This window comes from Mercenaria mercenaria, chromosome 3 (genome assembly GCF_021730395.1).
Source record: "Mercenaria mercenaria strain notata chromosome 3, MADL_Memer_1, whole genome shotgun sequence".
NCBI classification, from domain to species: Eukaryota; Metazoa; Mollusca; class Bivalvia; order Venerida; family Veneridae; genus Mercenaria; species Mercenaria mercenaria.
Window position 1 is genome coordinate 92,657,817 of NC_069363.1, and position 13,700 is coordinate 92,671,516.

The 13,700-nt window shown below is 35.6% G+C and overlaps 1 protein-coding gene across 17 annotated transcripts in view; it reads left to right on the top strand.

The window, feature by feature from the left end:
- Positions 1-13,700, top strand: part of LOC123524031 (5'-AMP-activated protein kinase catalytic subunit alpha-2-like) — a 79,784-nt gene that overhangs the window by 57,731 nt on the left and 8,353 nt on the right. For 14 of the 17 annotated variants that reach the window (XM_053539302.1, XM_053539305.1, XM_053539310.1 and 11 more), the window contains one exon: positions 9,649-9,684. The exons of 2 other annotated variants lie outside the window; for them this stretch is intronic. In XM_053539302.1, coding sequence (XP_053395277.1) covers positions 9,649-9,684 — 36 coding nt within the window. Of the gene's footprint in view, positions 1-5,268; positions 5,281-9,648; positions 9,685-13,700 lie in introns of all 17 variants that reach the window. One more of the 17 variants, XM_053539303.1, reaches the window with a different exon arrangement.

Genomic DNA, 13,700 nt, shown 5'->3' on the forward strand with positions numbered 1-13,700 from the left:
AATTGTAGGACTGCAGTATTTCTGGTTTTGTTACCTTAGTTCAGTCTGCACTTGTGTTTTGATCACATATCCCATCTTAAAGGCATCATGATTGTGTGTTTTCAGTTCTAATAGCAGACTTTTTGTGCCCCCCCCCACCCCCATGAGTGGTGGGGGCATATAGATTTGGTCTTGTCCGTGCATCTGTCCGTGCATGCATCCGCCCGTCCGAAATTCGTGACACGCCTAGCTTTGATGAAACATTGCATGAGTCTTTATCATGATATGAACTTGCGCACCTCCTATTTTTCGTCTGGCTCTGCCCCCTATTTTCAGAGTTATGGCCCCTGAAATAGTCAAAAATGCACATTTTTACCTTGTGACACGCCTAGCTCAAAAAGTATTTGATATAGATTCATGAAACCTTGCCTGAGTCTTAATCATGATATGAACTTGCGCACCTCCTATTTTTCATCTGGCTCCGCCCACTATTTTTAGAGTTATGGCCCCTGAAATAGTCAAAAATGCACATTTTCACCTTGTGACATGCCTAGCTCAAAAAGTATTTGATAGAGATTCATGAAACCTTGCAACAGTCTTAATCATAATATGAACTTGCGCACCTCCTATTTTTATCTGGCTCCACCCCCTATTTTCAGAGTTATGGCCCCTGAAATAGTCAAAATTGCACATGTTCACCTTGTGACACGCCTAGCTCAAAAAGTATTTGATACAGTTTCATGAAACCTTGCATGTGTCTTAATCATGATATGAGCCTGTGCACCTCCTATTTTTCATTCGGGTCCGCCCCCTATTTTCAGAGTTATGGCCCCTGAAATAGTCAAAAATGCACATTTTCACCTTGTGAGATGCCTAGCTCAAAAAGTATTTGATATAGATTCATGAATCCTTGCATGAGACTTAATCATGATATGAACTTGCGCATCTCCTATTTTTCATTTGGGTCCGCCCCCTATTTTTAGAGTTATGGCCCCTGAAATAGTCAAAAGTGTACATTTTCACCTTGTGACGCACCTAGCTCAATAAGTATTTAATATAAATGGTTGAAAACTTGCATAAGTCTTTATCATGATATAAACTTGCACACCTCTAATTTTTTGGCTGGCTCCACCCCCTATTTTTAAAGTTATGGTCTCTGAAATAGTAAAAAATGAACTTTTCACCTAATTATGTGCATAGCTCAAAAAGTATTAGATGTAAATTCAGGAAACCTTGCTGGAGTCTTTAACGTGATGTGACCTTGCTAACTTGGCATTCTTCTTGAGAATCTTAGCTCTTATTACAGAGTTATAGCCCTTGAAATAGCCAAAATAGTGGATTTTTTGTTTGTGATGCTCATAGCTCAAAAAGTATAGGGCCTAGAATAATGAATCCTTTTTATAAAATGTTTGTTGAGGCTATACCCCATTAAGACTGCAAACATTTGAATTATTGCCCCTTATTTGTGACAAATGTACCAGTTGGGGGCACACCCTGTGTCCTACAGACACATTCTAATTCATCTGGGTCCGCCCCCTATTTATAGAGTTATGGTCCCTGAAATAGTCAAAAAATGCACATATTCACCTTGTGACACGCCTAGCTCTAAAAGTATTTGATATAAATTGATGAAACCTTGCTTGAGTCTTTATCATGATATGAACTTGCGCACCTCCTGTTTTTCATCTGGGTCCGCCCCCTATTTCCAGAGTTATGGCCCCTGAAATAGTCAGAAAATGCACATTTTCACCTAATTGTGTGCCTCACTCAAGAAGTATTTAATGTAAATTCATGAAACCTTGCTCGAGTCTTTATCATAATGTGACCTTGCACACTTGGCATTCTTCTTGAGAATTTTAGGGTTTATTACAGAGTTATGGCTCTTGAAATAGCCAAAATAGTGGATTTTCTGTTTGTGATGCTCATAGCTCAAAAAGTATATGGTATAGAATAATGAATCCATTTCATAATTTTTTTTGGAGGCTATACCCCATTAAGACTGCAAACATTTGAATGATTTCTCCTTATTTGTGACAAATGTACCAGTGGGGGGCACACCCTGTGTCCTACAGACACATTCTAGTTCATCAAAGCATCGTCTTGTATGAGTATCTTTTGAGGATTGTCAGTTTGAAATTTTAGTTAATCTATGTATACCAATTGTTGAAAATGATTAATGTATACATCAGCATGTTTTATATAATGCACACAAGTGGTTGATATTGTTTTGTGATGTTAGTTTGTGTCCTAAGTCATGGTGATGTGTAATATATTTTGTGTAGGTTGCAATCGTGTAACATATGTTCAAAATGTGTACTTCTGTTCAAGTATGAATACTGTGTGATCCTGTTTCTAAATATTTCTGCACATATTAATTATAATAGCATCTTACATAAGCGAAGAATCTTTTGTGAAACTGTTATATTCACTTCCTATTAAATTGTAATTGAATAGCCAATATTCTATGATAATTTAATCTTCTTCTCTAACCAGACACTAATATATGCTTATAAGACATCTGTCTCGCTAATTTTTAAAATATGGTTGGTTGAAATATTGTATGCAAACAATTAAAGCACATTGTAGTGACCAGGGCTTCGGAAATTTGCCAGTTTGTCGGTTTTGGACCGATTTTTGACTTTTCAGACCGATTCGTGAAGTGAAAAAACGAAAAAAATCGGTCCCGTAAAAATGGAGAAAAGTATAAATTTCGGTCTGATATCTCAATACACGATCACTTGCCAAGTAGGAAATTGTTGGTCGCACCTTCAGATAATCAATAAACGTGTCAATCGGTCTGATTGTCACTTTGATAATAGGTCCGTAATAAGCGCGTGACGCAATCAGTGCTCGCGCGGCACATTCTTTAATGTTTGCAGACAGCCGACTGCGGTGTATTAAACATTTTTGACTGGTTTCCTAACGTTTCTGACTGGATCCAAATCATTTCGACGGGGATCCACTTCTTTTATTTAGAATCCGACGAAAGGTTTATTTCAAAAGGCTATGTTTGATCACGGTAACAAACAAATGGTCGCTGCATTTAATCAAAGAGCTATAATTGTTCATTATAGGTCTTTGATTTAATGAGACATCACACGGAAAACTGATAAAAAATTTTTTTATAATTACTTGATTTGAAAAAATTACATATTCATTTGTTGGGGCTCCAGTTGAAACAAATGCAGAAAATTGTCTTTGCAACCCGACTGTACAGAAAAGAAAAAAATGGACGGGCAACCATGAATGATAAAGAAAACCGGAGTGGCACTGTTTATCAAATCGGTCTTTTAAAAAACGTTTCAAAATGAAATTTTGTTTACATCAGAAGAGAACATATAACTTTATAAAATGTAGTTGCTTATTGAAGTACAACGTAAGTGAAATGAAATATCCGTGGCCAACCCACGTGACGTTTTGGTACTTTACATGGGGGAAATTCGATCTCAGCGTTCAAATAACGTACATATTCGGTCCGCGGCAGAGTATTCTTTAAATACTGAGGCTGTTTAGCAGACGCATTGTATTTTATAGAATTCCGTCAAAGAATGAGGAAACATCACAAAGTATCTGCCGTGTATACGGTATCGAAGTCACGTGCGTTGGCTTTTAGATCAGTTACACACACGGTGTCAATGCCTCGTATCATCTCGGAAAAACATCGAAATTTAAACAAAGTAACGATCACACATAACACTGAATAACTGTCTTCATTGTATTGTAATGCGCGGTGACTGGTAACTCAGTTTTAATGCATGACATGCTTATTTCTTTACCCTATCAGGTTTTACAAAATATGTAATATTGGGAATGCGGTGGGTGGGGTAGCGCCGATGTAAGGATTTTCATTTCGGACCGATTGAGTTATCAAAATTTCCGAAGCCCTGGTAGTGACATACCGAGGGTTGAACCATAGTCGTAATCCTTCTTATTAAAGATAACAGTGCTCAACCGATACCTTCGATGATAAAATAGACATCAAAAAAGATTTCAGGCAATTTACTTGATTTTATACCCCAGTCACACATACGGCGTGGAATCCACCTGAGCCGTACGGATTGGTACAGATTACTACGTTAAGGTACGGCTCAGGTACGGATCAATACGGATTACTAGTATGTTCCTATCCGTGGCTAGGCATAGCTATCCACGCCGTATGTGTGACTGGGGTATTACACATCTTGCTTTTATTCAAAATCAAGGTAAGATCAATTTTACCTAGGCTTAACCTTGCTTTTTCTTTAAGGTCTTGTTTTTTGTTGCCAAAGTTTTTTGTTATTTTAGCCATAATGGATATTTAATTATGTCTCCCACCACATAGTGGTGTGGGAGACATATTGATTTACTCCAGTCTGTGTGTGTGTGTGTGTGTGTCTGTCACAAAGCTTGTCCGCACTCTAAGTCGAACATTTCTCATCCGATTTTCACCAAATTCATACAAAATGTGTTTGACCATGAGACCTCGGCCAAGTTCAATAACTAGCCAAATCAGTCCAGGCGTCTTGGAGTTATGGCCCTTGAATTACCAAAAAAATCCGTCTGTTTACTCTTGTCCCCCCTCTAAGTCGAACATTTCTCATCCGATCTTCAGCAAACGTGAACAAAATGTGTTTGGCCATAAGACCTTAGCCAAGTTCAATAACTAGCCAAATCCGCCTAGGCACTTTTGATTTATGGCCCTTGAATTACTTATTGGATCCACTCATCCAGACCATCTAATTGGATCGACTCGTCTAAAACATCTAGAGAAACTAACATTTTTCATAGGGGCAGTTGTGGGAGACATGCGCTTTTCCAAAAGCATCTCTAGTTGGGATATGAAATTACTTATTTGAAGATAGTTATATTTGTATACTGGGATTTGAGTTTGTGGGCAGACACAACCTTGAAAAAACCCAAAATTATGTATATGGCAAATAATAATTATTATAGGACATATCTTCCTATATTTAAAACAGAGGTATGTAAAGGTCTTGAAATAAAAATGACTGGATATATATATATATCTAGCCTTAGCAGTTAGTGTAGACAGCATGCATCCTTGCTGAGTGATCTGGCTCTACGCTGCTCACTGCCGAGTCAGAAGGTAAGGTTTTAGTGTCCAAGCAGCGAATCGGTGTAAACCCAGATCATCCGGCTTGGTTGGGTACCGGCTGATCTGAATGTACACTGGGCTTTTTAAATTTAGCACCATAATGGTTGGTTAAAGAATGAATCATCATTTCTGTAATCATCAGGCTTCTATTCATTATATCAGTAATCATTTGACATCATTTGATTTATTTGCAGTATTTGAAAGAGGTATGTTTCACTTGTACTGGGATCGTGGCGCATTCTTACATACACAGCTTTTAGGCTATTTATAGCATATACTCACCAAACTTATTCTATTTTTAGAATGCTGTAAGGGCAGGAATTTTGACTGAAGAACAATGGTTAAATATTGCAAACAACAAAATTTATGTTTAATTATTCTTTGAAACAGATTTTGGAAAAATTATCTTGGAACAAATGTCTTGACTCTTAATCCAGAGGTTATTGAGTCATATTTCATTAAACTTCTTTACACATATTATGCATACTGGAGCTAGTTGGGCTATAATTGAGGCTTTTTATTTTTTGGAATGCTTCTGTGAATTTTTCCTGTCTTTACAATATGTTGGAACTCCATAATATTTTTGTTATTTTCATTACAAGGTTGCATCACATCTATCATAGGAATCATTTAATTGACCTAACATCTTGTTCTGTAATTCTTTTTTTAGCTCATCTGATTTTTTGAAAAAAAATGATGAGTTATTGTCATCACTTGTCGGCGTCGGCGTCGGCGTCGGCGTCGGCGTCGGCGTCTGCGTCGGCGTTGCCTGGTTAAGTTTTATGTTTAGGTCAGCTTTTCTCCTAAACTATCAAAGCTATTGCTTTGAAACTTGGAAGACTTGTTCACCATCATAAGCTGACCCTGTATAGCAAGAAACATAACTCCATCTTGCTTTTTGCAAGATTTATGGCCCCTTTTGTACTTAGAAAATATCAGATTTCTTGGTTAAGTTTTATGTTTAGGTCAACTTTTCTCCTAAACTATCAAAGCTATTGCTTTGAAACTTGGAATACTTGTTCACCATCATAAGCAGACCCTGTACATCAAGAAACATAACTCCATCTTGCTTTTTGCAAGAATTATTGCCCCTTTTGGACTTAGAAAATCAGTTTTCTTGGTTAAGTTTTATGTTTAGGTCAGCTTTTATCCTAAACTATCAAAGCTATTGCTTTAAAACTTGCAACACTTGTCCACCATCATAAGCTGACCCTGTACAGCAAGAAACATAACTCCATCCTGCTTTTTGCAAGATTTATGGCCCCTTTTGGACTTAGAAAATATCAGATTTTTTGGTTAAGTTTTATGTTTAGGTCAACTTTTTCTCTTAAACTATCAAAGCTATTGCTTTGAAACTTGCAACACTTGTTCACCATCATAAGCTGACCCTGTACAGCAAGCAACATAACTCCATCCTGCTTTTTGCAATAATTATTGCCCCTTTTGGACTTAGAAAATCATTTTCTTGGTTGAGTATTATGTTTAAGGCAACTTTTCTCATAAACTATCAAAGCTATTGCTTTAAAACTTGCAACAGTTTTTCACAATCATAAGTGGACACTGTACATCAAGAAACATAACTCTATCCTGCTTTTTGCAAGAATGATGGCCCTTTTTAGACTTAGAAAATCATGGGTAGAACAATATTTCTATTATACAAAAAAAATCAGATGAGCGTCAGCACCCGCAAGGCGGTGCTCTTGTTTTTAAAGGCACTGACCTCCAGATTTTGGCTAAAAATGATCTTTCTTTAAAATTGAAGGGACATTAGAACATGAGATTTTGTTTTTAAACTATCTTAAAAATACCAAATCAAAAAGAAAAAAAGACATGCCCAAGAAGGGAATCTGGAGGTCAGTGTCTTTAATTGAGCCGCGCCACGAGAAAACCAACATAGTGGGTGTGCGACCAGCATGGATCCAGACCAGCCTGCGCATCTGTGCAGTCTGGTCAGGCTCCATGCTGTTCGCTTTTAAAGCCTATTGGAATTGGAGAAACTGTTAGCGAACAGCATGGAGCCTGACCAGACTGCGTGGATGCGCAGGCTGGTCTGGATCCATGCTGGTCGCATACCCACTATGTTGGTTTTCTCATGACACGGCTCAATTGTTTAATATTAGGAAGAGAGAATGTTTTGTTAGAAGAGCTTAAGTGAGGTTTGGATGTCAGTATTGAAAATGACATGAAATTTAACTCCTACACATGTATGAATGAAAACTTGAAGTTAAATTACTTTTGCCATAACATATTTTGAGTTAAATGAATTAAAATTTTTGTAACAAATATTTTGAAAGTCCACAAAAATCTTACTTAAGCTGCTTAATCGGGTCTGTTTATAAAGAAATGAAACTTTGTTTTGCTTGCATTTTCAGTACAGTTATGCATGTTTCCAAGTTGAAAAAAAAATCTATTTTAAATTTGTAAGAGATCATTTGAGCATTTTGTAATTCTTGCGATGTGCTCTTTAAATTACACTGTCATAACCAGTGGAATATGGACAAAATCCACTCACCACCAATTCACCTTGTTATTTTTAAAGTTGGAAAGGGTGGTTTTTGTCCACCTTATGTTAACTGAACAGGGAGTATTTTGTTTTCATTTAAGACCTTGAAAATTTGTATGCAAGAGAAGGTACTTGTAAGACTTAAGCAGATTTGGTATGATAACACAGGATGGTTCTTTGGTAAATTGTTGACAGTGTTAGCTGGCTAGATTATTCAGAGTTCTTTTTGTCCAGGGTAGCCCAGCACCTCAAAGGGACCTGCTATGCTTTTACTTTTCCAGTTTGGTTCTGTTTGGCAGAACCTTTCACATTATTGCAAGTGCTGTACCGTTAGTTGCTGTTTAACAACATGTAATGAAATGAATATTTGTTCTCAGAAATTTGTTAGAAAATGTCCCAAACAAAATTGTAAGTGTTTTATATATAGCAACATTTAAGATTTAACCCTAAATAAAAATAATGCATTTTATAAGCCATTGGCTGGATAATTAATATAGATGTACTGAATAATTTTATATATTATTTGCTATTTTTAAATCCTTCATTTTAAGACCTGTGACAATCAAAACCTTTTTTAAATTTTTGGATTAATATAGAACATACAAGTACATTTCTTACAGAAATCAGTGTTTCAGAAACGGTAGCATTAGAGGTGTATATATTTGGATAGGCTTATCGGGCTATTATGCTTTGTGTTTTTATTCAAGTCCATTAAACTGGGTTTAATAGCGCCAGTTTATACATATCATAGTTTTAAGAAAAAGAAAATTTTGTTCAGTTCATTTTGGACGTGTGTGTGTTTCACATAATAAGTATATGAGCAGATCTGGAGGAGGTACGCAAATCATTATTTGGACGAACAAATGGATGTATCAACATTCTATAACCTAGAAACAAATTCCAGCAGTCTGCTTTAAAAATTGCCATTTTTTTTAGGGAGAGAGATGTCCTAGATTACTCATATTCTGGATCTGCTTGTGATACACATGTACACAAAAAAATTTTGATAATTTTCTTTCATATTCCTCCCTGGCCTGTTCATGTTTGTAAACATGTTCATTGTGGCTTCTTGTTCATAATTAACCACAATCCAGGGGTTCATCATTTTAGCTTAGCATCACATGCTCCTATTGTTTAATCATATAATCCTATGAATCATTATTCTATGTAAAAATATCATGTTAGCTTTGATGTAAAATTAATTTTCATAAAGTTTGTATCATTTAATATGTTACTTTCATTATTTATAGAACATTTGACTGATTTAGGGACTTCTATCAAATGAAAAAAAGTACTGTTATAAACTTAAATGGCTCACCAAATGACATTCTACTATGACAAAATTTATCATGTTTATTTTAATTCCCCCAATGTTGAAGACCTGCGAGGCATATAGTGGGAACTGTCCATTCTGAGGATCATCTTCATTCTGTCTGTATAACACACTATCTTATATGAACTTTACAGTTGTCATACAATTCAAATGAAACTTGGTATACATCATCAGCATGAGGTGAACATGCACTTTTTATTTGAACTTCCATGTCCAACTATTTTCTTCCTGAGTTATTTTGACATAACAATATTACAACTACATCAAATTAAAACAGACTTCTGCTATATATTTATACTTAATTATACAGAAATATGGGTAGGGTATAAATAGGTTGTGATTTTTATTTTTAAAATGATTATTTGAAGCAGATTTTGATTTATGCTTGCTAGATGTTGCATGAAAAAAAAAATGGCTGTCCTAGCTTGTTTTTATTTATTAAAGAAGCATTTCTGGCATGTATAGTTAAAGAAACCAAAGAAAAACTAAGTCTGTAGAAGTTGTTCTTCCCATTATATATTACTATTATAGTAAATAGTTGAAAGTTAGTTCATTTTCACAAATTAAATGATACAAATTTTAGTAGTTGTGTGTATTAGCATTTATCCCATGTGCAACATATTCATTGCTTTACATGTAGAATGGTACATTATCATGTCCACTGTGGTAGTGGGTAGTCGCTTTTCATGTGATAACCTGCATGTTAACACATTGTAAAACTTCATATACCCATTTCAGATACCAATACTGGACAAAATATCCTTCTCATGCCTGGTAAGTCTATATATAGATATCACATGACCGCTTTTTTTCCCAGGGTGCCCTGTTGTCAGCTGATGCACTGAATAATATGTCTGCCATTTTAAATTCTGTACTTTTTCATAGATTAGAATCTGATTTCCTCTGAATGTATCACTTTCTAAAAATTGTGTGTAGAGGGTTAGAGCCAGAATTTTTTAATTGTCTTCTGTAGATAGGACATGCTTACGCTTGTTTGACTGTTATTCCTGAAGGTGTATCTTCAAACAAGTGTTTTACAGTCATACAAAATTTACACATTTGAAATGGAATGGACATTGTTATATCACATGTAAATAAAAATTGCTTAACCAAAGACAGGATATTTAATTCTAAAGACATCCCACTCAATATTATCTCTATAGAAAACGAGGGTTGATCCAAAAAGTAATGTCACTGGGGCCATTCAGATGCGTATGATGAAAAAAAAGCAACAAGAATTCATACCCCAAGTATCTTGATCTGTTTGCAATATTTTCCAAAATAAGCATAAAAATATTTTGCTTACTTTCACAGATATCAATTTCTGTTGAAAGTATGGTAATAACAGATGTCCCACGTCACTAACGTTATTGACATCAGAAATCTGCTTTTTTTCACGAAGCTATAACTAAGGTTAGCATGATTTTGCAAACTTAAATAAGCGATGACTTTGCTTAAGTTATATTGACAAACAGAAGAGACACGTTACTTAACATCGTTATAATATCATATATGATTGTGTGCATTATTTATAGTTTAGCTTCTTATGATTGTCTTTGTTTCCTTGTTTATAAAACAAACATTATTTTCATGAGTGGCATAATGCCATAGGTGTTGTAATTTGGATTTCTATGTATTTTAAACCAAACACCCATAGACAATAATATTTACATGTGTATTCAGGATTGAATATGCATATATCTTGATATAATTTTCAGAATAATGCAGCAATGAATAATTCAACACGGACAGAGTGACATTACTTTTGGGTCAACCCTCATACAAGAAAATGCTTCACAAAATTATCACATGTCAAAATATATAAAAATATTGTCATAAGTATAAGATTGTGTTTAGTAAGATTTAAAGGTTTTCTTGGAAGAATAGGGTAGGGTGTCAAGGGGAAAAGGAATGCTTTATGGTTGGATGTCTTTAAAATATCATACATCTGCTCTGAACTCCAACAAACATACTACTTCACTGTGTCTCTAACAAGCTGATATATTGTCACACTATCTATACCTATATATTGGTGTTGTACAGTAGGTCATGATTGACATATATAGCATGATATTTTGTATTGGAATGCATGCTCCCGGAGTACATGCTGGTGTGCTGTAAACAGTTGTATTTTGCATGAGAACCAGCCTCAGGGGTGCTTTTGATGTATTAAAGCTGTACATTTATTTATTTAAAGAATGCGGTAAGGGATATAATTAAATTCAAAACAGTTGATTTTCCCACGAAGATACAAGTTTGCATTGTAAATTATTACAGGTATAGAATTAGAGTACATATGCACATTTTGAATCCGTACCAATGTGAAGTACAATTTGGGTGTGTATATAAAGCAGCATCTAAACTAATTTTATTGTGTTAGTGGATTTGTTGTGGAAAAAGCAAACTGACTTTTGTACTGCTAGGTGTTTTGTTGTAATTGGTCTGGTGTAATGTGGTAATTTGGTTATGTAAATTCTCTCTACCTTTAAAGAATGCAAAGAAGTGTATGACATGCCGATAGATATGACAGTTACTTATAGTTTGAATTAAATTGTGTGGATGAATTTAAGCACAGTATCATTGTGATTATACAATCTTAACTTCTTAAGGCAAGCTCCGTAAGGTTTGCTAACAGTAAATAGAAGCTTACAGTAATTTCCCAAGCTATAAAAGAGGAAACAAAAGGTTTTGAATGATTGTGTAGGCAGATCACGAACAAAAGAAGAAGAGTTAAATATAAGAAAAGTTATGATGCATATTATATTGTACATCAAGGTTTCAAGGTTTGTTTTTATTATCGAATGATACTGTTTAAAGTTACGCAACAGTACATAAGTGTTACCATCACTTCAAGATGTTGTGGAATTTTTATCACATTTGCTTTTAAAGCAAGATTTCCATTATAATCTTATTTAGTTTGAGTAGAAAACTTTGTCTGTTGCTGACATGGATATAGTAAGTACCTAGAGCCAGGGGTCATGAATTTGAATTGCCAGACACAACAAAAGTCTCACAACAGTTGGACCTAATTCATCTTTTTACTTTATCTGGTATCTCTGTTTAATATTTTGGGCTTAAAGACACTATATTTGATGTAATTTGTAAACCTGATGTTCAAGCCCCTGTGGTTTATATAAAAACCAGTATTTTGCATTCTGCCCCTGCTTTTGCGAAAATAGTGTTTTGTAGAGTCAGTGTGTTCCCATGATTAGAGCTAGAATTGTGTGGTTTTCTAGAAGTGATTTCAGAATCTGTTTTGACATTTTCAGACAAAATACTGTTCTCCACATATATAAAGACCCTTTAACTTTGGGCATATGTCTTCAAATCAAATTGGGATATCTTGAATATATGTTGTTGTTCTTCCATGACTTCCACAATATTTCCTATTCAGGCATTTGTCACTTATACTCCTATTGTTGTGAACCCCAGATAAACCTTCCCATTAGAAATATACACTACCATACTGTTTCAACCATGCAAGTTTCAGGAATATTGTTACATAATCCAGCTATGTCAACTTGTAGGTGAACTCCAGCAATACAAACACCCCCAGTCCCCATGTCATGCATACATATTAACAAGTAGCAAACACTCCCAGTCCCCATGCCATTCATACATACTAACACACAGCAAACACACCCAGTCCCCATGCCATTCATACATATTAACACACAGCAAACACACCCAGTCGCCATGTCATTCATACATATTAACACATTTCATACATATTAACACACAGCAAACACACTCAGTCCCCATGTCATTCATACATATTAACACAGCAAACACACCCAGTCCCCATGTCATTCATACATATTAACACACAGCAACACACCCAGTCCACATGTCATTCATACATATTAACACACAGCAGCACACCCAGTCCCCATGTCATTCATACATATTAACACACAGCAAACACACCTAGTCCCCATGTCATTCATACATATTAACACACAGCAAACACACCCAGTCCCCATGTCATTCATACATATTAACACATAGCAAACACACCCAGTCCCCATGTCATTCATACATATTAACACACATCAACACACCTAGTCCCCCTGTCATTCATACATATTAACACATTTCATACATATTAACACACAGCAAACACACTCAGTCCCCATGTCATTCATACATATTAACACAGCAAACACACCCAGTCCCCATGTCATTCATACATATTAACACACAGCAACACACCCATCCCACATGTCATTCTACATATTAACAACAGCAGCACACCAGTCCCATGTTCATTCATAATATTAACACACAGCAAACACACCCAGTCCCCATGTCATTCATACATATTAACAACAGCAAACACACCTAGTCCCATGTCATTCATTCATATTACACATAGCAAATCACCCAAGTCCCCATGTATATCATACTATATTAACAACATCACACTAGTCCCATGTCCTTCATCCATTATTAACACAGCAACAACCCGTCCACATGTCATTCTAACCCTTTGACACATGCTAACACACACTGTACCCAGTCAATTCCATACATATTAACACAGGAACCAACCAGTCCACATTTCATTTATCATATTAAAACAGCAAACACCCAAAGGTCCATTCTATTCTATTACTATAACCACTGCAACTAACCAGGCCCCATGATATTCATCATATTAACACACAGCAAACACACCACGTCCCCATGTCATTCATACATATTGGCTCACGAAACAACACCAGTCCCGTGTGCAGTCATTATGATATTAACACATGCTAACACACCTGTTCCATGTCATTCGTACTTGT